This window comes from Lithobates pipiens, unplaced genomic scaffold (genome assembly GCF_037356315.1).
Source record: "Lithobates pipiens isolate NorthernLeopardFrog02 unplaced genomic scaffold, aLitPip1_a1.2 Scaffold_13, whole genome shotgun sequence".
In the NCBI taxonomy this organism is placed as follows: Eukaryota; Metazoa; Chordata; class Amphibia; order Anura; family Ranidae; genus Lithobates; species Lithobates pipiens.
The window spans coordinates 28363505-28391167 of record NW_027507718.1 but is presented as its reverse complement, the minus strand read 5'-3'; the positions used below and the strand labels follow the sequence as shown (position 1 = coordinate 28391167).

Here is a 27663-nt window from a genome sequence, read left to right as displayed (position 1 = left end):
GTAGCTGCATCTATAGTATGTTCTATGTCTTTCGCTGAATAAAGTTTCCTGTTTCCTGTCTGCAGTTTTTTTTTTTATATCTTACTTACCTAGGTGGATAGAGCATAGATGAGATGCTGCATCTGTCCCCCACTATACAAACGATCGGACTTTCCAACAACAAAACCATGGATTTTTGTTCGAAGGTTGTTGGCTCTAACTTGTCTTGCATACACACGGTCACACAAATGTTGGCCAACAATTACGAACGCGGGAACGTGATGCCGTACAAGATGTACAGCGAGCTGATAAAAAGGAAGTTCAATAGTCACGTGATATCTCCATTATGAACGCTAGTTTTACAAGACCGAGCGCTTCTGGCTCGTATTTCAGTATGTGTGAACTTTTGTGCGACGGAATTGTGTACACATGATCGGAAAATTTGAGAACCTGCTAGCCAACATTTGCTGGTGGAAAGTCTGACAACAAATGTTCAATGGAGCATACACATGGTCGGACTTTCAGCCAACAAGCTCATATCCAACATTTCCCGTTGGAAAATCAGACTGAGTGTATGTGGCATAAGACTGAGAACTGAGCAATAAAACACTGCTGATTGCTCGGTTCTCCCTGCCACTCTGTGCAGAGAGCCATGACTGTCAATCAGCGGCTCAATCTCCCTGCACTCACTGGAGTACTGAGCTGTGGAGGGGTTGGGAGCAGCTGGGAGGCAGATTGCTGAGAGGATGAGCCAGATGCCGCTCCAAACATCTGGGTGGATCCCAACCATATGGTCGTGATCTTTCCCCAGACTGGATCGGCTCTGTGACATCAGCCAACGTGTCACAACTAACTGCACTCCTGTGTTTATATTGTTGGAAAACTCCTGCAACATGTCTTGGAATTTAAGGCCTTTTAATGCTAAAAGGGTTTTTGTCCTGTCCTTTTTTTTAAAAACATTTTAAACCTCTTCTAGAGTTCAGGTTGAAGCCTCTGTCAAACTGAACCCTAAGCTCATCCCTAGTGACAACTCACAATTTTTGGATTTTCCTTTCATTCCTGGTAACAGTAGACAAATATGTTGGTGGCTAGCATCAGGGTTCTTGATTTGTGACAAATGACAAGTATGTTGGTGGCTAGCATCAAGTTACTTGATTTGTTTGCTACATTGAAACTGTCATGTGACATTTATATATTAATATTTTTTTTGTAGCTCCTCAAGCTCCTCGAGCTCTGATGAAGAAAGTATGTCAGAAGGAGAAAGAGAAAGGCTAATGAAAGAAGTCGAAGAGAAAAAAATAATAATTTCAAACATGAGAAGCAAACCTTGGCGCATGTCAAAGAAACTTCATGTGCTAAAGTAAGGTACTAATAAAAGTACAATGCCTGTATATTGAAACATAATTTCCTATAAGGCAATGTTTTGCCAGAAAAATAGAGAGGGGTGTTTATTGTTCATATTTTAAAATGATAGGGAATCAGCTCACATCTATTGGTGTCTGCAGCCACAGAAGTTTTTCATAAAAAGACTATGCCCTTTATTTGCTAACTAGTGGTACCTGTGGAAAACCGTTGACTTAACTTCAACCAATGCCATTCCGTAAAAAAAAAAAAAAAAAAAAACAATCACAAGAAAAACCATTTTCACTTTTGTAATATTGCATAAATATAATTTATAGGAAAGGTCTTTTAGATGGTATGAAGGTCAGGGTTATCTAGCTCAAGTGTAGCGCTCGCTAGCGAGTACAGTCCATACCAGAATTTATTTCAGGGCTTGTTGGCCCACTTTTATTTAAAAGAAAGTTAAAAAACAAAACACGAGTTTCCTTCACAGGGGTATTCAGCATTGAGCCTCCTGGCTTACACATATAGCCCTATGGTTGTGGCCTTATTCCTCAGGCCCTTGTCTGTTACCTACAGACTGTTCTCTCACAGACACATGCTTTGTTCATACAACTAGTTGCTGCTCTGGCTCCCAGGCTTGAGTCTTTGTTTTTTCCAGTGCACACATGCACCCATCTGGCTTCTCCCTTGCACACACCTGGACCCCTCAGGAAATCCAGGTCACTACTAATAGCCCAGCACACGAAAAAGTGCATTCCATCATTTGCGCTCGATCAGCTGAATAAAGAGAGAATGGGTAATTAGAACTCTCTTTCACATTGAGTTCATGTAGAGGGGAACATTTGTGGCACAAGGACAGTTGAAGTGTTCTTAGATAAGCTGACTGTGGGCGGTTGCCAGCTCGTGACAGGCTAGAAGTAACTCTGTGGGAAGGCAAATACGGAAGGAGAGCAGCCCCATCTAAGTGCAGCATTATTAAGAAATTTTATTCCATAAAAGGCAATTGGTAACTCACAAGATTATGTGGGATTAATAATGTGGTTCATCCGCTCGTGGGAAAGAAGATCTTCTCACTGGTGAACAGTCAGCTGATAGTTCCAGGGACCTATGCTTCCAGACACTGAGGACGGCCCACAGACATCAAAGTATGTCACTTCCGATTTGAGAGAGAGCGGGGAGAAGCGCTTGTTCAGTGCATGTGTGCTCCTTCATCAGGCTATGACTGTGGCCATTTTGGAGGAGGTATATATAGTCTGTTGTGGCCAGGACTAGTCAGCCGTTACCTTGGAAGCCTTTCAAGATGGTAATTAGTGGATAACGGAGCGCTGGAGTGTCAGATTAACTAGTTAGATACCATCAAGGTAATCTAATAGTAGGGCCCCCCTTCCCCAAAGCACCCCCCATGTTAAGGGCACGCGGCCTGGTACGGCTCGGGGGGGTGCTCGCTCATCCCCACCCCCTTTCCTGACTCGCCAGGCTGCGTGCTTGGATAAGGGTCTGCTATGGACTTTGGGGGGACCCCCACGCCGTTTTTTTTGGCGTAGGGGTTCCCCTTTAAATCCATACCAGGTGACGGGGCCAGAGAGGTATCAATCTCGCCGATGGAGGCGGCGACATTGGCTTCCTTTGCTAGTTCCATCTACCTGGAGTCACGTTCAAAATGAACAGACTTTTCTCCGTGTGTGGGCAAGTCCGTTCATTTCAAAAGTCCGGCGGACCTCCGCTGCAAAGTCCGGCGGGTTGTCTGCCGGACTAAGTCTGCCGGATAGTCTAATCGAGTGTACGGGCCATAAGAGATCTTCAGGCTCCAGGTCACAAAATAGATTTTTCTAAATAATGAGGAAACTGAAAAGCCAGTATCCTCCTAATTAAGCAAACCTCCTGGAGCCCCTCAAACTGCCTGGTTGAGAATCCTGAGTAAACTTCACCCTGGTGGAGCATCGCCCTGCCACAATGGCTTATAGATTTTTGTTCATTAGCCCATTTTTCTCCAGTTTCAGTGACTAGGCATTGGTGCAGGTTACAGCCAAGCTTCACGGGATGCCATCTTGTATATATAACATAAAATACAATAAAGGTGTGGCGCTTACTGCTTTTTACTGCTTAGCCATTGTTCTATCAAAACAGCCAACCCTCCATGTACTGTAGTGTATATGCTGCCAGTGTTTAGTGAAAACAGGCAAGTTAACATAATCTGCAATTACTGCTGCTGGAGAGAAACCGGAAGTGACGTAATTGGAGATTTTGACACCTGCATGAACAGCATGTACATTATGGGATCTTGCCTCATAAAAAGTGGTCTTTTGGTTTTGGGATTATATCACATTGGACTGATTTAAATATTTGTTTATTTTTTATATGTTTATATTCACTTATGTTTTGATGGAATACTAGGATCATTGTATTCACATATGGTTATTTTTGTATATGAGTGCCATACCTTTATTGTATTTTTTTTAATGTTACAAATAGATTCATTCCATTCATAAATGGGTTAGGGGCAGCTATATGCATACACACTAATTAGGCACCATACATTGGTCATGTGTTTACCTACATCTTGTATGGATGCATGTTTAATTCTTTACTGCATTTAAAATACAATGATAATAACTGATATAGAAGGGGTAATGGCACAAAAGAGCCAAATCTGACCAAGTTAAAAAAATGAAAACAAAGAAAGAGAGTTCACACCAGCCTAATGCAAAACTTTCTGACACCATCAAATTGTTAAAAAGATGTTAAAATACTAAAGCTTTCTACCTCAGTTCAGAGGAAGAGGGATTGACCTTTGAAGTGTGTTAGCTATTCTGCACTTACTACCAATTTATGTTGGTGTTGGAGAGGTCTTAATTCACATTAGGCCCCAAGGATGTGAAAGGGGCCTTGCATTTGGCTTTTGACATGATTGTCATTTTTTTTTTGCGAGTATTTTAAAGCAATAGTAAATTAAAACTAAATTAAAAATCCTTTAGGCCCCCTGCATTGTAATGGCATAATGGGCTAGCATTATGAAAGACTTACCTGCAAAACGAAGTTCTCCAATGGCATGCTGTCACCTCACTTTTGATAGGACTTCCATCTTCACCCTGTCTTCCTTCTGTGTTCAGCAGCTCTGACCATTTGAATGGCCGAGCTGCAATGACGTCACACCTGCACATGCATGCGGGAGTCATTAGCACAGCTCTCTCAATGGATGGCATGCCACCCATTGAGAGCACTGTGCGCATACGCCTGTGATGTCACCAGCAGCTACTCAAAGGAATATCTCCTAAATGGTGCATGTTTAGGAGATATTCATTTTACCTTCAGGTAAGCTTTATTATAAGCTTAACCGTTAGGTAAAAGTTGCACAGTGGACTTTACTACCACTTTAATTTAACAATTAACGGCGTCAGAAGTTATTGCACTGGTGTACGCTCATTTTTCTATGTTTGCTTAGTATTGAAGATCTCGTCAGCCAAAAAAGAGTTGCAAGTCCTGGACTGATTTTCATACACCATGAGAATTGATTAGTATTATGGGGGTAAAGCTCTTTTGCTTGCTTTTTCTATCTGTTGCCCTCCACGCTTGAGCGCTGACATCTGTGTTCAATTTATGAGACCAAAGCTGGATATACACTGAGTTTATTCTTGTTTAACCAGGGGGCTGAATGAAAAAAAACAAGCAAAAACTCACAGATATAAGCATCCACACAAGTGATGCCAATGCAGAAATCTCCCCACTACATTATTCTATTCTGACAACGGGTTTTCACACAGATCTAAAATTTTGGCAGTTTCTGCTGAACCAACCAAATTTTTATACATGTATACTCAGCTTACACTCAGAGTTTAAAGATGTGCACCTGACTTAGAACTATTAGACTAATAGAACTACACAATGGGTGAGTTTTATTCAAGTGAAGTTTTCTTCTTTAAAGACCAGGGGTGGCCCGTCCATTAAGGGCGCATGGGCGCTGCCCCCTTGTCCTCCGCTGCTTCCCCTATCCATGTGTCCGGCTCCTTTCAGGAAATCGGTGCAAGGATTCCAATATGGGGTGCTGTTTGTTTTTTTGAAGCACCGATTAGAGCCAGAGGCTCTAATAGACTACAATATAAGGTGGGCTTGGGTCGCAGAGAGTGTGCTCCGAGCCCTCCCAGGTTTCCTCCTCCTGGCCAATCAGGAAGTGGGTTTTGCTGAAAGGACAGGCAATCCTATTGAACACCTAGGAGGAGGAGGGGAGGAGCTGGAAACCGCCATGGAGGAGAGGACTCTGAACCGAGCCGCTGCACCGCGCTGCCTGCCACCCACCACCCACCATGATAAGGGGTAAGTGCTGGACCAACTGGCAAACAGCAGAGGGGTGGGTGCTGCTCGGGGGGGGGGGGGGGGTGGGTGGTTGTTTGCCACAAAAAAACATCAGCTGCCACTGTTAAAGACCCATAAGTGCCTTGTTTGGTATCTTAGGTCATGATTGCAGCATCAAAAAGTGCTTTAGTGTTTAAAGATAATGGTAAAAAAAAGCATCCTTGGAGAAGCCCTGTGGATTAAAATGAGATTGGACAGAGTTGTGCAAGCTGACAGGAATTCGACAATTACTCATGTACTTACTTTGACCAAAAAGGGCACCTGCAACTGTACTAAAAGCTAGAGAGAAAAGAAAGCAATACGAGGTGGGATCCTGTAAGGGGATACCCAAGTCAAAAATATTGTTACAATCCCTCTGTCCCGCTATTGGTCAAATGAGCAAACATTTTGTAGAAGTCAATCAAATAATAAAAAAAAAAAAAAGTTACAACCATGTCTATCCAACAGAGAGACAAGGCTGGTTAAACATTGATTGCTTACACCTCTGTTGATCACATGATTCCATATTATAATAGACAAAGGCCTGGTAATTTGCTTCTACGGGCTGCTCATCTCCTTTCCCCTGCTATCAGTTTGCATTTAATCAGACAATTCATGAAGACTAGAATCTTGGTAGAGGCTATGAAGATTCAGGATTCTGAAGATCAGGCTAATCACAATCTCTTATCAATCCAACTTGCAGTTTGTTGAAAAAGTAGTGAACTGTCAAACTGCCTGATTGGCACAGTTTATAAATTGGTTTAAAAAATGGTGCCAAAGTGTGTGCCTCTTGTGTGCATGGGCACACTCATAGAGTATAGGAGCTATATACTGTATATGTGGCTAGAGTTCTGGCAGTCATATTATTTGTTAAAACCTTACCATCCTTGAATACCTGTGATCAGTTTGTGCTTGTCTAATAAACTAATCACTTACGACACTGCAACCTCTCCCATGTACTCTAGTTGGAGAGCAGGAATGAGCCCTGCTGCAAAGCATTGCATCAAAAATTGTAATTACATGCCCCTGTTAAACAGGGGCTACAAAATTGGGCATTAGGCACTGGTGCTGGTGCCACGACACTGCAACCTCTCCCATGTACTCTAGTTGGAGAGCAGGAATGAGCCCTGCTGCAAAGCATTGCATCAAAAAATTGTAATTACACACCCCTGTTAAACAGGGGCTGAAAAATTGGGCCTTAGCCACTGGTGGCGTCAGCCAAAACCAAAAATATTCTTCCAAGCTATCAGCAGGATCATTGAGGAGGAAGAGGATAGTCAGTCAACATAACAGGACAGTCACTCAGCATCAGCATAGGCAGTCTTGAAGGGATGTGACATTTAAAAAAAAAATTATTCGGGTTACCTCAGCTTAAGGTGATAGGTAGCTGGCTTTGCAGGATCAGGGAGGCCATGTAGCGTAGGTTAGCTGAGACATTCGGTCCGGAGTCCTCTGGGTCACTAAGGACAACATGATCCACAGCCACCTCCTCCCAGCCACGTACAAGTCTACGGGTTTCTTGGGACTGTAAATCATCCCTAAAAGACTGCTGCTGCTGATGCTGAGTGCCAGGCTCCACCTCCATGCTGACACAATCCTCCTCCTCCTGCTCCTCCTCATCCTCTTCCTGTGTGATGGGCGGGACAGCAGGAACACTGTCTGGATAAAGGGGGCCTTGAGAGACAAGGAAGTCCTCCTTTTCCTGTCTCTGTTCTGCCTCAAGTGCCCTGTCCATTATTCCATGCAGCGTATACAGGTGGACAAGAGGTACAGTGTCACTGATGCATGCATTGTCACTGCTCACCATCCTCGTGGCCTCCTCAAATGATGACAGGACAGTGTATGCATCCCTGATCATGCCCCACTGGCATGGTGAAAAAAAAACAAGCTCCCCTGACCCTGTCCTGGTGCCGTAGTCGCACAAGTACTCATTGATGACCCTCTGCTGCGTGTGCAGCCGCTGCAGCATGACCAATGTTGAGTTCCACCTGGTGGGCATGTCAGATAAAAGGCGGTTCTTGGGCAGGTTCAACTCTTTTTGGAGCTCAGCTAGCCGAGCACTGGCATTAAATAATCGGCGGAAATGCACACAGACATCCCGTAAGCCCGGGTACCTGCCCAAGAACCGTTGCACCACTAGATTAAGGACATGAGTCACACAGGGCAGATGGGTCAGTTGTCTCTGTCAGAGGGCAGAGAGGAGGTTGGTGCCATTGTCGTAAACCACCATTCCTGGCTTAAGCTGGCGTTTCGTCAACCACCTCTCAGCCGGCCCCTGCAGATCTGGCAAAATATAACAGTGTGGCTCCTGTCCCCCAAACAAACCAGCGCAAGCACAGCATGGCATCATTTTGCTTGCGTACTTGCGTAGCTCCTTGAATGCCTATGAAGCACCACTGGTTCCGAGGACAAAGCACTGGAAGAGGACATAGAGGAAGAAGAAGAGGAGGGGGTGGAGGAGAGAGGTGTGTCACAACCAGTAGTAGCATTTTGGAGGCGTGGTGGCAGAACAACCTCCAACACTACAGCACCTTGTCCTGCATCCTTCCCAGCTGCCAGAAGAGTGACCCAATGGGCCGTGAAAGATAGGTAACGTCCCTGTCCATGCCTGCTGGACCATGAGGCAGCAGTAATATGCACCTGTCCAGCGAGGCATGGATATTGCCTTCCACGTGCCGGTAGAGAGCCGGAATCGCCTTCTGTGAGAAAAAGTGGCGTTTGGGGACCTGCCACTGAGGAACCACACATTGCACAAACTCATGGAAGGGGGCTGAGTCTACCAACTGAAAAGGCAGCAGTTGAAGTGCTAGAAATTTAGCCAAGCTAGCATGCAACCGCTGGGCATGTGGATGGCTGGGAGTGAACTTTTTTTGACAGTCCAGCAGCTGAGGCAGGAAAATTTGCCTGCTACAATCGGACATCGGTGTACTGCTAGCAGAGTGCCCTCAAGTACTTGGCTGTGACACACCCAATTCTACACCTTCATTCCTCTCAGTGCAGGTTTCAGAGAGGACTGAACGTTTAGTGGGGTTGGAGATCCCAGCTGATGAGGAGCAAGGAGAGGTCCACTTTGTTCTTTGGTGTGGGTCTTTAAGGTACGTTTGCCCACGGGCTGCATGGCAGATCAACATATGTCTGGTCTAGCATGTGGTGCCCAAGCGGCTGATGTTTTGGCCACGCAAGATACACTTGAGACATATGTTGCAGATAGCGGCAGTGCGATCTGATGCACGCGTCTCAAAAAAGGCCCACATCAAAGAACTTTTGGAATAATGCACAGAGGCAGCTCTGAGCTCTGCAGTGTGATTCAGTCGATGTACTGTCCCTAAGCAGGCCCCCGGAGGGCATCCTGCTTCATTGAACATGTGCCTTCTCCTCCCCTCTCCTATCAGGCATCCACGTGGAGTCAGTGACCTCATCATCCCCTCCCTCTTCATCACTGGAGCAAATCTGGCAGTATGCTGCAGCTGATGGAACATGACTGCCAGATTGCTGTCCTTCGTGAGCATCTCCTCTCTGCGCTCCTGCTATTGCCTTCCTCTAGCTGGGTATCATCATCAAAGCCTTTAAAACGCTGGGCATCCTCCTGGAGCATATACCCAACACTGTGGTAAAAATTCGGGGGACTCCTCAGGAAGACATGGTGGGTCTAGGGAAGGAGTGACTGATGACATTGAGACTAGGGAAGAGGACGCGTTGGCAGCTGCTTTGCTAGTACCCTGAGCCTGGGTGAGAGAGGATGAGGGGGATGAGGAGGGCTTGGTCATCTACTCTACCAAGTCTTCAGCATGATGCGGCTCAACACGTCCAGCTGCTGACGTGCATTGTGGGCGCCGTGAGCGCCACACGAATATGGCGCAAACGGCCCACAGAGTTCTGGCTTTGCCGAACGTGCAAACATGCATTCGACTCGAACACTGAGCTCATCCCTATCTACTATACACTGCAAACTTAGGCCACACTATGACCTGCATTTTACATCCCACAAAATTCAGGCTGTAATGTGTAACCTGCAGTGTGTCTCTGACCTGTCTCTGCTTAACGCTCTATAAAGAAATCTGTGATTGGAAGACAGGCTGCTTTAATGACTTATGGCTTTCTTCTTTATTTTATGGGGCGGGACAGTGGTGTAGTGGGTATCACTCTTGCCTAGCAATAAGAAGGGTCACTGGCTTGCATCCCACAACTGACACTACCTGCCTGGAGCTTGCATGGGCCTCCTCCAGGCACTCCGGCCTTCTCCCACACTCCATAGACATGCTGGTAGGCTAATTGGCCTCTGTCCAAATTGGCTCTAGTATATCTGAATTTCCAACAGAAAATGTGCAATCAGATCATGTTGTCAGAAAATCCAATCATGTGTGGGCTCCATTAGACTTTTTCCATCGGAATTTCCAACACAAAGTTTGAGAGCTGGATCTAAAATTTTCTGACAACAAAATCCGATTGTTTAAATTCCGATCGCGTGTAGACAATTCCGAAAGACAAAGTGCCACGCATGCTCAGAATAAATTACGAGACGAAAGCTATTGGCTACTGACCCATTTATAGTCCCATCGTACATGTTCTATGTCACCGCATTCAGTACAATCGGATTTTCCGACAACTTTGTGTGGCCGTGTGTATGCTAAACAAGTTTGCGTCAAAATCCATCGGAAAAAATCTGACGGATTTTGTCGTCGGAAAGTCCGACCGTGTGTACAGGGCATTAGGGACCTTAGATTGTAAGCTCCTTGAGGGTAAGGACTGATGTGAATGTACAATGTATATATATAGCGCTGCATAAATTGACGGTGCTATATATATATAATAATAATATTAATTTTAAATGTGTTCTACTTGATCAGAGTCCTGAATTTAGCAGAACACAATACATATTTGTGAAGAATACTGCTGTGCTTAGTAAATGTGTGGTACTACCGCTGCTTTATAAATAAAACATTTAGTAGACTTCTTGTAACCTACAGTTTTAAAGGTAATGATTTGGCTTCCAAAAAAAAGCTATTATTTTTTGTGCTAACTGCACCTTTTCTTTAATCAGGGAGGCACATGATTTTGTTGAGAGATTTGAAGGAACTCTAGGAAGAGGAAAAGGAAGAAAGCTCTATGCATATAAAATCATGATGGCTAAGGTATTTTTACAAACAGTAATTTTTGCTGAAAATATGAACAGTATGTATTATTATATAATGGTTTTAAAATAATATCACTTAGGCCCCTTTCCCACTTGTACGACCTGAAAGTTGTGCGACTTTGACGTGACTTGAAGCAATGCCTGTGTAATTTTGAGGTATATGGACCTCAAGTCGCATCAAAGTCAGACTAAATTAAAGCAGAGACTACTTTGAAGTAGCCGCGACTAGAAGTCGCACAGATATGAATGGTACTCATTGGAAATCCCAGAGTATGACTTGTCATGTGATTTTGTAGTCCCAAGTAGCAGGAAAAGTCGCAGAAGTGTGAAAGGAACCTTACTGATATTTCATTACTGCAACAGTTTTTTATGTAAACATGAATGTAAGTTAGACAGAAGCAACTGTATATTGTGATTTATAAAATAATCATATACCACCTGGTAAAAGAATATAGTAAGTTATATATATTATTACTGTATATTAATATTATTATACAGGATTTATATAGCACCAACAGTTTGCGCGGCGCTTTACAATGTGAGGGCAATGAGTAGAGGCACAATATATATTAATACAGAAGGAATCAGAGGGCCCTGCTCGTTAGAGTTTACAATCTAGAATGATTGTATATATATATATATATATATATATATATATATATATATACACAGTATCTCACAAAAGTGAGTACACCCCATCACATTTTTGTAAATATTATACTATATCTTTTCATGTGACAGCACTGAAGAAATTACGCTTTTCTACCATGTAAAGTAGTGAGTGTACAGCTTGTATAACAGTGTAAATCTGCTGTCCCCTCAAAATAACTCAACACACAGCCATTAATGTCTAAACTGCTGGCAACAAAAGTGAGTACACTCCTTAGTGAAAATGTCCAAATTGGGCCCAAAATGTCAATATTTTGTGGCACAATTACTTTCCAACACTGCCTTAACCCTCTTGGGCATGGAGTTCACCAGAGCTTCACAGGTTGCCACTGGAGTCCTCTTCCACTCACCCCCGATTACATCATGGAGCTGGTGGATGTTAAAGACCTTGCGCTCCTCCACCTTCCATTTGAGGATGCCCCACAGATGCTCAATAGGGTTTAGGTCTGGACACATGTTTGACCAGTCCATCACCTTTACCCTCAGCTTCTTTAGCAAGGCAGTGGTCCCCTTGGAGGTGTGTTTGGGGTCGTTATCATGTTGGAATACTGCCCTGCGGCCCAGTCTTTGAAGGGAGGGGATCATGCTCTTCTTCAGTATGTCACAGTACATGTTGGCATTCATGGTTCTCTCAATGAACTGTAGCTCCCCAGTGCCAGCAGCACTCATGCAGCCCCAGACCATGACACTCCCACCACCCTGCTTGACTGTAGGCAAGACACACTTGTCTGTGTACTCCAGACCTGGTTCCCGCCACACATATGTTTATTTTGGTCTCATCAGACCACAGGACATGTTTCCAGTGATCCATGTCCTTAGTCTGCTTGTCTTCAGCAAACTGTTTGCAGGCTTTCTTGCACATCATCTTTACAAGAGGCTTCCTTCTGGAACGACAGCCATGCAGACCAATTTGATGCATTGTGTAGTGTATGGTCTGAGCACTGACAGGCTGACCCCCCACCCCTTCATCCTCTCCAGTAATGCTGGCTGCACTCATACATCTATTTCCCAAAGACAACCTCTGGATAGGACACTGAGCTTGTGCACTTAACTTATTTGGTCGATCATAGCCAGGCCTGTTCTGGGTGGAACCTGTCCTGTTAAACCACTGTAAGGTCTTGGCCACCATGCTACAGCTCAGTTTCAGGGTCTTAGCAATCTTCTTATAGCCTAGGCCATCTTTATGTAGAGTAACAATTCTTTTTTTCAGATCCTCAGAGAGTTCTTTGCCGTGAGGTGCCATGTTGAACTTCCAGTGACCAGTAGGAGAGAGTGAGAGCGAAAACACCAAATTTAACACACCTGCTCCCCATACACACCTGAGAACTTGTAACACTAAAGCCCCGTACACACTATCAGATTGTCTGCTGAGTTTTTCCTTCAGATTTACCAAAACCATGTAGTAGAAGGGCCTGCCTGATTGCATACACATTGAAACTCCTAAGGTTTGACCTCATATTATATGGTTTTGGTAAATCTGAAGGAAAAACTCAGCAGACAATCTGATAGTGTGTACCGGGGAGGGAAAATGGCTAATTGAGCCCAATTTGGACATTTTCACTTAGGGGTGTACTTACTTTTGTTGCCAGCGGTTTAGACATTAATGGCTGTGTGTTGAGTTATTTTGAGGGGACAGCAAATTTAAACTGTTATAAGCTGTACACTCACTATTTTACATTGTAGTAAAGTGTCATTTCTTCGGTGTTGTCACATGAAAAGATACAATAAATAAAATATTTACAAAAATGTGAGAGATCACTTTTGTGGGATACTGTATATATAAATATATAAATATATAAATATATATATATATATATATATATATATATATATATATATATATATATATATATATATATATACACAGTACACTTCCACATGGATTCTTATCCTCAACATTTAGTGTATATTGTTATTTCACATGTGGGTTTTACCAAATTTTGATCTCTAAAAAGTTGCAAGCTAAAACGAAATTTGCCTCAACTAATTTCAGCTGCAATTAAAATTCACTGTTTGCGCCATTGTATGTGGCATTCCAGTATTGCATAGACAAGGGAAATCATTTATGGAAATCTTGCTGTTTTACAGTATACCTTCCATTTTTTGCTTAAACAGACATCAATTATATAAAAATATTATTTATTGGTACAATATATATATATATATATATATATATATATATATATATCTATATATATATATATATATATATATATATCTTTTCTGTACCAATAAATAATATTTTTATATAATTGTCTGTTTAGTGCCTACATAGTCCCACTCCTAGAGGGTTTTCTCTTTTGTATCTAGTAGGGATGATGGCACTCCACCAACTATAACCAGTCCAGAGCTACCCCCTACAAAACCAATGGGAGGACATGGAGTAGGTACCCATGTGCACAAGAATGCATGTAGCTTTTTCACCAGTGTCAGCAGTGATTGTTAATGCCTCTCCAATCATTGCATTCATTGCAGTGCTATGTACATTTTTAGCAATGTAAACTTCAATGCACTTATATTTTACCTCATTATAGCATAAAATCTGTATTTTACTTGTAGAAATGGATGAAATTCAAGAGAGATTTTGAAAATTTTAAAACTGCTTGCATACCTTGGGAAATGAAAATAAAAGAAATTGAAAGTAAGTGGAATTACCATGATTATACTTGTAAGGAATACATTTCCTTGAACATATTAACTGCTTCCATACTGGGCCAATTCTGCCATTCCTCTCCTACATGCTATAAAATTACCCAGAACCCCAAAACATTATATATATTTTTTTGTCAGCGACCCTAGGGAATAAAATTGCAGTCATTGCAATCTTTTATGTCACACGATATTTGCGCAGCAATTTTTCAAATACGCTTTCATTTTTTTTTGTTTATTCTGTTACATTTTTTTTATCACTTTTAGGCTGGGTTCACACTAAGATCGCTTGCGGCTCACAGCTGGGGTCTGGTGAGCCCCTGTTCTCCATTTCAGGGATGACTCAGACCTGAATTTTTGCCTAAATTCGGACCTGAAATAGAGCCAAAGATTCAATTCACTCCGCAGCCGCCACAGAGGTGTGCTCCATCGAGAGCCAGTCACAATCTCCTGTTATGCGACTTGGATGCGGGGCCCAGTCCTTATGGAAGTGCACACAAGCAAAGTTCCAGTAAAGTCTGCATGCAGTAAATAATGCTGCTAGTTAGATGGCCAGTCCCTATGTGCTCATTCTCAGCATAATGGCAGTGGTGTCCTCTCAACAGTCCCAGCGATACAGCAACAGGGGTCCCCCTATTCAGATGTCAGCTCACTTCCAGATCTGCCTGGAGTGACTCCAGTCCTCAGCATGTGGCCACAGGCTTGCAGCAGATTGATGTGCACACAGGAGCAGCAATGTGCACACCTTGGTCTCCTTGCAACAAAAAGGAAACCCCTCGGTATTCAGACTTTGAAAATACAGCGCTCTCTCTCTTTATACCCAGCTCGCATTGGGAATTGTAGTCCAATAGTCCATTAACTGCTATAGTAAAGTTTATTTCCCGAATGCCATCTCCCATGATTCAGTACTGGCAACCATCACTTCTCTTGAGCTTCTTCTGCTTGTCAGCTCCCCCTGGTGGATTTGAAAACACAGAAAGCACTGCAGCACAGTATCCTAAATTGCTTTTTTTTTCCTCTAACAAAGCACCTGGCTACATTAGATATTCCTTAAATCAAGCGTAAGGAGAATGCAATTTACTAGCCCATGGCTCTGTTTTTTAAGGCATTTCTCTGGCATATCTTCCCTTTTGTCAGTAATCTTGTAAATTGGATATACCTTTTATTTATGTTTGTGTAGAGCAAAATTACTCCCATTATATTCACTGTGGACTTCCTGCCAGTGCCCACCTGCCCCCTGCCAGTGCCACCTCATTAAAAAATAAGTGCCCCCCGTCAGTGCCACCCAGCAGTGCCCACAGTGCCACCCAGCAGTGCCACCCAGCAGTGCCCACAATCTGCCTCAACAAAGGTGCTGCACCCCAGTGCCACATATCCATGCCCATCAGTGTCATCTACCAGTGCCCATCAGTGCCCAGCAGTGCCACCTATCAGAGCCACCTATCAGTGCCACCTATCAGTGCCCATCAGTCCCATCTATCAGTGGTACCTATCAGTGCCCCTTAGTGCCACCCATTCGTGCCACCCATCCGTGCCATCTTATCTGTGCCCATCGGTGTCGCCTTATCTGTGCCTATTAGTGCCGCCTTAACTATGCCTATCAGTGCCCACCAGTGCAGCCTATCAGTGCCCACCAATGCAGCCTATCAGTGCCCACCAGTGCAGCCTATCAGTGCCGCCTCATCAGCGCACTTCAATGAAGGAGAAAAATGACCTGTTTGCAAAATTTTATAACAAACTATTAAACATGATTTTTTTTTTTTTGCATCTTTTTTTGTTTGTTTAGCAAAAAATAAAACTCCCAGCTGTAATTAAATAACACCAAAAGAAAGCTCTATTTGTGGGAAAAAAATTATAAAAATTTCATTTGGGTACAGTGTTGTATGCCCGCGCAATTGTCATTCAAAGTGCATCAGCGCTGAAAGCTGAAAATTGGTCTGGGTAGGAGGGGGGTTTAAGTGCCCAGTAAGCAAGTGGTTAAATTTCGTTTCTGGGGGGTGTCTGTATGCCTGTAAAGGGGAGCATGTTTCCCGTGTTTAGAACAGTCTGACAGCAAAATGACAAGGAAAAAAAGTCCATACCAGACCCTTATCTGAGCATGCAACCTGGCACAAGAGAGCCCCCCCCCCCCAACTGTACCAGACCACATGCCCTCAACATTGGGAGGCTGCTTTGAGGTAGCCCCTCAAAGCACCTTGCCCCCATGTTCTTCTTTCTTCAGTTTCTTCTTACCCCATGTTCTTCTTCTCCATCTTCTTCTTCATCTTCTTCCTCCACTCTTCTCGTCCCACATCTTGTTCCGCCTTCTTCTCCGCCCCGTCTGCACGATCCGCCTCAGTGGGAGTCTTCAGCCACGTGACGCTTTGATTCTTCTGACACTTCTTAAATAACGGATTACATTTAAGAAGTGTCAGAAGAATCAAAGCTTCACGTGGCTGAAGACTCCCACTGAGGCAGAACGTGTGGACGGAGCAGAGAAGAAGCCAGAGCAAGATGCGGGACGAGAAGAGCGGAGGAAGAAGAAGAAGATAGAGGAACAGGAAGAACACCGAAGGAAGACCAGAAGAAAGAAGAAGCAGAAAGAAGAAATTAATAAAGGACTTGACAAAAACCATCTCTTGTGTTTTTTAACCTTTTTGTCACTTATTTTGTAAAATGGTAGGGGTACATTTGTACCCCATTTCCAATTCACACAGGGGGGTGGGATCTGGGGGTCCCCTTGTTAAAGGGGGCTTCTAGATTCCGATAAGCCCCCAGCCCGCAGACCCCCACATCCACCGGGCAAGGATTGTGGGGATGAGGCCCTTCTCCCTATCAACATGGGGACAAGGTGCTTTGAGGGGCTACCTCAAAGCACCCTCCCAATGTTGAGGGCATGTGGCCTGGTATGGTTCATGAGGGGGGGCACTCTCGTCCCCACCTTTCCCTGCTGCCTGCCAGGTTGCGTGTTCGGATAAGGGTCTGGTATGGATTTTTGGGGGGACATAAAGCTCATCCCTGATCCTGACATGTTAGTGCTACATTAATAACAAGAATATATCTGAATGCAGCATAAAATACTAAACAATATGAGAACAAACATGATTATGTTATACTGTATAGAAGGCTAATTAAAGGACATTAAATGTTATAAGAACTCCCTACAGCTGATGAGTATAAAGTTTAGTCTCTATCTATACCTATATGGTATTGTAGTTTAATAATATATTAATTATTCAGCTGTAGCCTGTCCACCCTTTTTTCATTTGAACCCCCCCCCCCCCCCCTTTTTTATTTATGTATTTTTTATATTTACGATTTATTCCCCTCTTCTGTGTCACATTTTGGGAAATGTGTTAACGAATATGGTTAACTTTTTTCTATTTTGTGTGTATTTTTTCATGCTGACTGCCAAGTTTATAAAGCTTTGGCTTTCCTTTCTCTCATGTTGGCATTTACTGTACTGGACAAAATCTGTTGCTATTTGGCTTATGGTGTACCTTTTTCTTTTTGTACCTGTAGCACCCTCTAGTCAGGTAGGTGCTAGAGTGAGGATTTTTCTATAGAGTAGGAAAATTTAAGCAGGCCTAGCTGGTGGCTAAGCCTGTTTGTTTTCATTCTGGGCTGGGAATGGCTCAGGGTAGGGCTAGGCGACTCGCAGGTAGCATCACTGCCACTTTCCTCTTCTTTCAAGAAGGTGCTAGAAAGAGAGGAGGAGAGGTATTCTCTGTTATGTCTGTGGTATTCTGAGGAGCCTAGACCAATAACCCAACTTGGATTGGAAGAGGGCAGGCCTCCTTAAATACCCTGGGTCATCCCAGCTGGGGAGGATTTGCTGGGCGGAAGAGCTGGAGTGAGAGAGTGTGGAGGGTGTCGGGGCCCACAGGGAGCTCCCCAGTCTGGGGGGGGGTGACCTTGGGCCTGGGCTCGGGTACAACCAGGAGAAGAAGAGACCATTTAGGAGAGGCACATGAGAGAGCAGAGAGAGGACAGCGGCAGAGAGCACTGCTAAGAGACCCCAGAGAGGACAACTGGTGGCAGCCAGCAGGGCTGGTGAGTGAAGCACAGTCCGAAACACTGGGGAGGCACACCTGAGAGAATTGGAAGTTTGAAGTTTGACATGGGTGCAGATCCAAAAGAGTGGACTGTGAGAAGGGCAGTGGAAAGAGTTCGCTGCAGCCAAGCTGGCTTTCAGGGCCTGAAGAGGGTTTACTGGCACCAGTAGCAGAGTTGAGGACGGTTAGCACCGTAATTATTTCTACACTATAGGGGAATAGGGCCCCTGCTCACAAAAGGAAGTTCACTAAGGCCTGGCTGAGTTAGCATCAGGCCTAACCATGTGGTGCTAGCTGGTCTGGGAATCTGCAGCAGATGAAGTGTTAACAGTCTGCAGCAAGTGAAGTGCTGGAGGAGTAACGGTCTGCAGCAAGTGAAGTGCTGAAGGTGTGAAGGGAAAGAGGTCTTGACTAAGATTTGTGCTGGAGAGAAGATTGGAGTGTATATACAGGAAGACAAGACAAACAAGTTACACTGAATCTTGACATCTGTAGGACTCAACCCAGTGTTATGTTTTACATACCTGGAACCTTCATATTCCAGCTTAACCGCCCCCTCCCAAACCTTGTCCCTCTTAACAAACGACTGGACAGTTTTGGAGTAAATGGCCATCAGCCTAAACTTTTTATTAAACAATAATATAATATTTAATAAATACCAACATTTAAATACGGTAAAAAACTTTCCCAGCCTTTCCAAGGGGTCATAGGTACGTAGCATCACAACATAAAATGGTCACTGCCAACAACTTCAACTGTAACCTCTTGACCTCCAGACCCCTGTCTCGGAGGCTATAAACAACTGTAGCAGTGACCTACCCGTTTTAAACCCTTCCAGGTTAAACCCTCGTAACCTGGAAGTACATAACCACCCCCATCCCATGGATGGGTACAACAGGCCTTTTACCTGTACCTCACTTCCTCATCTAAAGCCCCCAGAACCGCCCAATGAAACACACTATCACCCGAGGCCGAAGCCCCGTACCAAACCAGGGAGGGTGGGTGGGGATTGCTTCCTCCTCCGCTCTCCAACTGCTAGCATGGTCCCTGCTAGTACGTAATGGACGCCGTGGCTCCGCCCTGGCTCCGCCCACCTCTAACCCTTAAAGCGGCCATACACACCCCTTAAGACGGCGACTGTGCAGTCCAGCACATGTCATGCCGTCCCTGCGCCTACCTCCCCCTTGTGGATGTTTAGCTGCGGGACTCACTTGACATCTGTAGGACTCAACCCAGTGTTATGTTTTAGATACCTGGAACCCTTATAACCCAGCTTAACCGCCCCCTCCCAAACCTTGTCCCTCTTAACAAACGACTGGACAGTTTTGGAGTAAATGGCCATCAGGCCTAAACTTTTTTTAAACAAAAATATAATATTTAATAAATACCAACATTTAAATACGGTAAAAACTTTCCCAGCCTTTCCAAGGGGTCATGGATACGTAGCATCACAACATAAAATGGTCACTGCCAACAACTTCAACTGTAACCTCTTGACCTCCAGACGGCAACCCCTGTCTCGGAGGCTATAAACAACTGTAGCAGTGACCTACCCATTTTAAACCCTTCCAGGTTAAACCCTCGTAACCTGGAAGTACATAACCACCCCCATCCCATGGATGGGTACAACAGGCCTTTTACCTGTACCTCACTTCCTCATCTAAAGCCCCCAGAACCGCCACAGCCCGAAAGGGGTAACCCCTTACCCTTTCGAGCACCTCCACACACACAGCCCCCGTTGAATGCCGTCCTGAAGGCCCAGTGACCATAGATCAGTACCCACATCATTCAAGTGGACCCCGTCACTCCGCAAATACCGCCAGGTGTCAACTTCCAACTCCCTATGGCGGATAGCCAGGCCCCCATTCCTGATGAAGAACCGGCTGACCTCTTTGTTTACCTTCACCCTGGCCCTGTCAACCTTTTTATCAGATAACTCCCAACGCCAGGATGACCTACCCACCATATCCGACCAGACCATGACCATTCCCGGGTAATCCGACTTCAACCGCAGGAAATCCCACTTGATATCCCTGATCAGTTGCCTCATAGACCTAGCACCCATGTCATTGCCCCCAACATGAAATAACAGAACATTCGGAGGCCTGTCCAGTCTAGCAAATCTATGGACTTCTCCCAAGACCCTATTCCAACGCATGCCCGGAACCCCAATCCACCGAACCTGCGCCTCCTGTCTAGGTATGCGGAGTTGTCTGCCGTTCGGCCGAATGTCAGCTCTCTTTGCACCCCAAAAAACAAAAGAATGGCCCAGTATCCACACCAGACCAACTTCATAACCTGCAAATGACAAAACAAAAAGAGGAAAAAAAAAGGGGGGGGGGGTTAGAACAGCCATCACCAACTTAAGCCTACCCCATCAACCCTACCCAGTCCCCACAACCCGCTCAATAACCTAACCATTGCGGGCGGACATACAATTTAAAACGATCCGAATCCCACCTCCCAATCCTCCTGACCGCCGCAGAACCCAAACCAGCCCTGGAAGCCTCCGTAGCCGCCCCAATCCTAAAGGAATGGGAAGAAAAATTCAGTGGGTCAAAACCTGACACCCTTACGCACTTACGAAAAATCGAAACAAACTGAAACTTGGACAGTGAACCGCTAGGAATCTGTCCACCGCCTTCACCGGGCAAATATCGTCGTCCTCAATCCCAGCCACCTCCACAGCAACCCCTTTTCCGGCTTGGTCAGTCTTGGACCGACGGATCCAGAGGCGAACCCTGTCCCAGCCCAGCTCCACATCCCCCAGCGCCAAACCCCCTACCGCCTTTCTTGACCGGCTAACCAGTTCACCGACCCTCAACGCCCCAAAGAAAGCGAGGGCGAATGCTGCCCGAAACAGCGCCTGTTCATACACTGAACTGCAGATACCGGCCACCACCCGGCACAAGCCCTGAAAGAGGCCAAAAGAAACCGGCCGCCTCCCATCCCTACTCCTGTGTGCCCTCCTGTAGCCTTTCACCGCCTGACGCAACCAAAACTCCTTCTTATGATCCCGCTGCCCCTGCCATTTGAATAAGAAGGCCAATGCTGACAGTTTCCGGTCGATAGTGGCCGCCGACACCCCTCTATCCATAGCCCCATTCAAAAAATAAAAGACCGCCTGAGCCATGCCCGCGTCGCCCGGGGCCATGCCGATAACCTCTAGGCAATCCGACCACTCTTGCCACACCTTCGAGTAGGCCCTCCAGGTCGCCTCACTCACAGACTGCTGAATCCACCTCGCTGTTACTCCAGCGCAACGCCCCACAACCACGTGGGGCAGTCGATCCCTTGACGCTCCGCCTCTGGCGCCAGTCCCCGAAATCTGTCCCACTGAAACACGAGACAGAGCGTCAGCCATCGTGTTCTCCACTCCAGGCAAGTGCACAGCATAAATGAAAGCATTCACCTGTAAACACCGCAGTACCAGATGTCGTAGAAGCCTGACAACCGGCCCAGAGGCCGCCGTCAGCCGATTGACCACCTGAACCACTCCCAAGTTATCACAGTTAAACCTCACCTTCATATTTCTGAACGCCTCCCCCCATAACTCCACCGCCACCACGATGGGGAACAATTCCAGCAAAACCAAGTTCTTCAGCAACCCCGCCTCAGACCATTCCACTGGCCAGGGAGCGGCGCATTGCTGATCGGACCGGACATCCACAGCGCCCGACCATTAAATGACTCCAAGAACCCCTGCCAAACCTTCAGGTCCTCCCTATGGTCCCGCGTAAGGGTCACATAATGCGTGGGAGCCCGGACACCAGCGGTAGCGGCCGCCAGCCGGCGGCAAAACACACGGCCCATTGGCATAATCCGACATGCGAAATTTAGTTTTCCAAGGAGCGACTGCAACTGTCGCAGTTGCATCTTCCGGATCCCCATGGTCCCACAAATTTCTGCCTGAAGCTGCTCGAGCTTGTCCACCGGCAGCCTACACTCCATTTTCACTGAATCGATCACAATTCCTAAGAACACAATGCAATCCGTGGGGCCTTCCGTTTTCCCCGGGGCCAACGGAACTCCAAAGCGCTCCGCCAAGTGTTGTAGCGTCCCCAAAAGAACTGCACAGACATTGGTGCCTGCCGGGCCAACACATAAGAAGTCATCCAAATAGTGGATGACCGAGTTGATGCCCGACACCTCCCGAACTGCCCATTCCAAGAAGGAGCTAAACTGCTCGAAAAAGGCGCACAAAATCGAACAACCCATCGGCAGGCACTGATCGACGTAAAACCCCCCATCCCACAGACAGCCTAACAGCCGAAAGCTATCCAGGTGCACTGGCAGCAGCCGAAAAGCCGATTCGATGTCCGATTTTGCCATCATAGTCCCTTGGCCATAGCGCCGAACCCACGACATGGCCGCATCAAAAGAAGTGTACGACACCGCACACTCCTCCGGGGGAATGGCATCATTGACGGACGCCCCTTTTGGGAAGGACAGGTGGTGAATTAACCGAAACTTATTGGGCTCCTTCTTCAACACAACCCTCAGTGGGGAGACCACCATATCCGGAAGGGGCGCCGTCGGAAAAGGGCCGGCCATGCGGCCCAACGCAACTTACTTTCCCAATTTTTCGGTAACCACCGCCGAGTGCAGCAACGCAGACTTCAAATTTTGTGCCAAAGGCGGGACGGCCGTAAGAGAACAAGGGATCTTGAAACTGTACGTAAAACTGTCCGCCAGCACCTGGTCCGGATATCTACGCAGAAAAGGTAGCATCCTTGCCACCCGCACCGGAGTCGTCCCTCTTGTTCGCAAGATCTCCAGGACGACCCTTTCCTTTCCGGAAACATTTCGCCAGAGCGTGGGATCCCCCGCAGCCTGAACACGTGTGCTTGAATCGGCAGTTGGCCCCAAACTTGCAGGAGCCCTCATTAAACTGCCAGCAGAAACCCCAACATTTTTCGGTCGGTTGCCCTGAGGTCGCTGAACCTCCGACCCCTGGCTGAAAAAACTGGTTAGGTGCCCGCGCAGCCGTCATTAACTTCATCCATAGGCTAATGTCCTTATGGTTCCAGCGAAGCGACGGTCAGACTGCCATCCTCTGCCTGAATTGCTGGTCATACCAAAGCCATGCTGTACCACCGTAAGTCCTATGTGCCTCACTGATGGCTTCCAAGTACACAAACAGCGTGGAACAGTGTTCCGGAGCCTTTTCCCCCACCACACTGGCCAAAATGGCGAACGCCTGCAGCCAGTTAGCAAAGGTACGAGGGATGAACCGATACCTACGCTTCTCCTCGTCCTTCTTCTTCCGCTCCTCGGGCTTCAACCTGTCCAGGTTGAACTTTTCCAGCGGCAGCAGGGTGAAGATCTCAATATACTCACCTTTCCAAATCTTCTCCTTCACCTCCGGCTTCAGATGGGCTTCCAACGGGCCCTCAAAGCAGACGTAGACCTCGCTTTTTGCCGCATCCGCCAGCCGCACCGCATCCGTGCTCTTCTCCGGCGCCTTAGCCGCCTCCCCGCCCGCACTCGAGCTGACTGGCAGCTCGGCAGGTGCCCCCGAAGCTCCTGGGGGCGCCTGCACCCCGGTCACAACCGCGCCAGCGGCCGGTTCAGTCGCCGGGCGCCACGCCTGTGCCGGACCACCCGCCCCATGTTCGAACCTCCCAACCAGCTCCTTGAGCCCCAAGAGAAGACCCCCCAGGCCACTCCGCCCCACATGCGAGTCCTTCGCCCCCGACGCCGGCAGGACCACCTCCGCCCCCCCGGCCCTGCCCCCCTCGCGACCTACCCTGTGCAAGCAAGTCATGTAACAAGGATGTAATGGAAACAGAAGATTCGCACTCACCGGGCTGCCCAGGACCGGGCCTCACAGCCGCCGACATCGGACCCAACGGAGACGACCGACCACGATCTCCCTCTCCATCCGACTCCGAAAGTTCGCCTTCGGACCTCCCGTCTGCGACCACTTGCTGCTGGCGTGGGGTGCGAATCCCGGACGAGCCTGCTCCTTCCTCCTGGGGTCTGGTGCGCTGTGGAAGAGAGTACCTGCTCCTCCGCCCGCCAGCCCCGCCCTCCCATCTTGGCGACATGCTCCTACGTCGCCGTTCCAACCGACTCCCTCTGTCCAGCGACTCCGCGACCACCCCGCTGGCCCTCTGACCGCTCCTCCGCCCAAAGTCGGTCCGTCGAGGACTGGGGGCCGTTCCTGATGCCTGGTCCCCCACCTGCCGACCCTCCTGACCACGCCGTCCAGGCCGGCTGCCTGCTGCACCTCCACTTGCACTGGATGGCCGCCCAACACCCTGGCCACCCGTCCGCTGACCGCTGCCTGGGCTGGGACTGGGGGGCGCGCCTGACGCCCGGCCCCCCACCCGCTGAGCCTCCTGCCCCCGCTGTCCGGATGGACCTGCAGCCCCCGTCCCTCTGGCGTCTGTGCTGCGCCCCAAACATCTGCGCCGGGCTGGTGGGGGGGGGGACCTGTGAAAAGCTGGCCTCCTCCATTGCAATGTCTGGGCCCCTCCTCCTTGCCCCCCTCATGGCATACCTGCCGCTCCTGACCCCCGATGGGGTGGAGGCGGGGGGCGTCCTGCAGCTGGGGGCTCCCCCCCGCTCCCCCTCCGATCCGTCTCTGTAGCAGCTCCTTGGGGGCCCCCCGGACCGACATCCGGGCTGTACCGCTCGGGCGGCCGAGAACGCCGCGCCCGAGGTGTCATCACCGCTCCCCCGCCGGCCGCCGCACCTCCGTCTGCCGCCATGGCCGCTATTTGTTCCTGGATCCATGCGGTGCCCTGCGTCTCCATCCGAGCGCAATTGCGCCAGAAAATCCGCCGCCGCCATCTTGGTACACCAAAGCACAGAGCGGGAGGGTACGTCCGATTGCTTCCTCCTCCGCTCTCCAACTGCTAGCATGGTTCCTGCTAGTATGTAATGGACGCCGTGGCTCCGCCCCTGGCTCCGCCCACCTCTAACCCTTAAAGCGGCCATACACACCCCTTAAGACGGCGACTGTGCAGTCCAGCACATGTCATGCCATCCCTGCGCCTACCTCCCCCTTGTGGATGTTTAGCTGCGGGACTCACTTTCCTGGGCATCCCATAATTTCCCATCCCCATCTAAGTTCAATCTCCTCAATTAAAAACAAAAAAAACAAAGCTTATGGACTGTTCTATGTCTCTGAGTGCCTGAGAGATGGATGCCGGGCTGGGTAGGGTGACAGGTGAACCACAATTATCAGAAACACCTACGGGGGCATGGCTACCTATCATATTCAATAAAACGCTACTGTTAAAAAATACTTTATAACATCAGAGAGTCGTGAAGAGAATAATTACTTCAGAAAAAAAGTAAAGAACAAAGTTACCTGTGATTATCCTCATAAACAGCATCCATCACAGTCAAGTACATGATAGCTCTGGTAACACAGGCGAATAGCTGGAAGGATTGATCGCCCAAACAGCCAAGGTTTAGTCTTAACTGAACTTTAAGACTATACCTAATAGAGAGTAAATAAATACATAATCCTAGAAGTGGAGAGGGCTATGCGATCAGTAACCATATGAAATATTTTTCTATTCTTTTACATGAAAATAATTTTTTTTATTTGGTGACAGTCTCTTTAAACAAAAAAAGAGCTATTATTTTAGTATAATAGTTATCAGTTCTGTCCGCCTTCGTCCTAGTGAAACTAGCTTCAAAAGAGAACATTCTAGTTAACAATATTAGTTTCTGTCTTTAAAATTCTGAATATCAATTCACTATTAACATTTACATTTTTGATTACTATGTGCATCCCAGACAAATTATACCTTCTAAATATTTTAGGTGATACTGTAAAATATCTATCTATCTGTCGATCTATCTTTCTATCTATCTATCTATCTTTCTATCTATCTATCTATCTATCTATCTATCTATCTATCTATCTATCTATCTATCTATCTAGGTTTCAGGTAAGTTTCAGATTAGAGAAATGTATCTGATGAATTAAAATAATTTTGTTCTATTTTAAGCATCAAACTGTTAAAAACACATTTTGTATTTAAGGTCACTTTGGATCATCTGTGGCATCATACTTTATATTTCTCAGATGGATGTATGGAGTTAACATAGTTCTTTTGTGCATGGTGCTTGGACTGATTATCATACCTGAGGCAAGTGAAAGCAAGCAGACGTACTAAAGAAATAAATAAAAATGGTTACTTTTATAAAAAATTAGAAAAAAATGTAAAACGCTACTAGCAAAATATTTGCTTTGCTAAACAAGCTTTAGCATCTATATTTTTCCTTTTTTGGTGTTTTCATATTATTCTCCAAATATTTCACTCACCTATACTTTCTTATTGAGATAAAATGTTATGAATGTCTCATGACATTGGAGTATGATCCTGTAGGCTGGGGCAAAAAAGGTAAATATTTTTCTGCTGTGGTGCACTTTTTATTGTGTGTGTGGCTTCCTGTGCCCTTTTTGGGTAGGGAGTTACAGTATAAATATAAGAGAAGGAGTAATTGGGGATGAAGTGGAAATGAGTATATCAGCATAAAAAAGCATTGGAAAAATGCACTGTGTGGCCTGTGGCCTTATGTTTACTAATAAGATTTGGAAAAAGGGAAGGAGGAGCAACCATCTTGGGATGAGAGCAGTGGTGGCCTGGGTGACAGAGTGATCCGAGAGTGGGCTGGTCAATGAGCTTGAGACCCCATACAAAGAAATTATGTTTGAAGCTTCAGGCTCAAGTAGATCCTAAATGCAGACAACTGTTGGGAGTGCAAGCAGGGAAAGAGCTTGTCTCAGCTCCATAGAAATCAATGAAGAAAAAAAAGAAGTCCCAGGAGCCACTCATCACACAAAACCCTCATGTAAAGAGTGGAAGCAGCCACAGCCTTCACTCCGTCCAAGCCACACCCCCAACATATTTTTCCCCGGCCACAGGACTTAGTCATTTGGTTGAGACACAACCCCTGGGTGTCTGGGCTACCATTATATGGTCTTCAGCCACGCATGGGGCTAAAATAAGGGTCTTAGCCTGCAACCATGGAGTTGCAAGGCCTTGCATGTGTAAAGGAGTGGTCCCCTTCCTGACCTTTACCTTCAGGTATAGTCTAAAAGAAGCTGAATGTTAGGAAGAGCTGCTGGGAGGACTAGTGGGAGGACTAGTGTTCTGCACTGTCTCTCCTGAACTGTCTCCTAGTTGTTACAAGGAGAAGTGGTCACAAGAAATTAACACACAATGATCACGAACACAAGTGCGAACTTTGTCTGATAGGGTGTTTGGACGAATGCCTTAAAATGTACCTATTTGGTGGGAGCTGACTGTCTTGTAGTATAGCAGTAATACTGCTGCTATTATACATGGCAGCTTTCCACTGTCAATGGTTGATAAGGATGCTGCCGATCCAAGTCCCTAACAACCAGTGATCACCAGTCTTATTCACTTACATGGATCCCATTAATCCCATGTAAGCAAAGGAGAAGAATGCCAGTGATGTCACTGACCATATATAGTCAAGTGCATATATGGTCAATGATATCACTGGATGCCCTGCTCCTTGTATAACAGCTGTCAT

The 27663-nt window shown here is 46.5% G+C and overlaps 1 protein-coding gene across 1 annotated transcript in view; it reads left to right on the top strand.

Moving 5' to 3' along the window:
• The window catches only part of LOC143975838 (transmembrane channel-like protein 2-A), a 152826-nt gene that overhangs the window by 8050 nt on the left and 117113 nt on the right, over window positions 1–27663 (top strand). The window contains exons 3-6 of the mRNA XM_077478402.1: window positions 1202–1339; window positions 10694–10784; window positions 14015–14096; window positions 26143–26249. Coding sequence (XP_077334528.1) covers window positions 1202–1339; window positions 10694–10784; window positions 14015–14096; window positions 26143–26249 — 418 coding nt within the window. The remainder of the gene's footprint in view (window positions 1–1201; window positions 1340–10693; window positions 10785–14014; window positions 14097–26142; window positions 26250–27663) is intronic.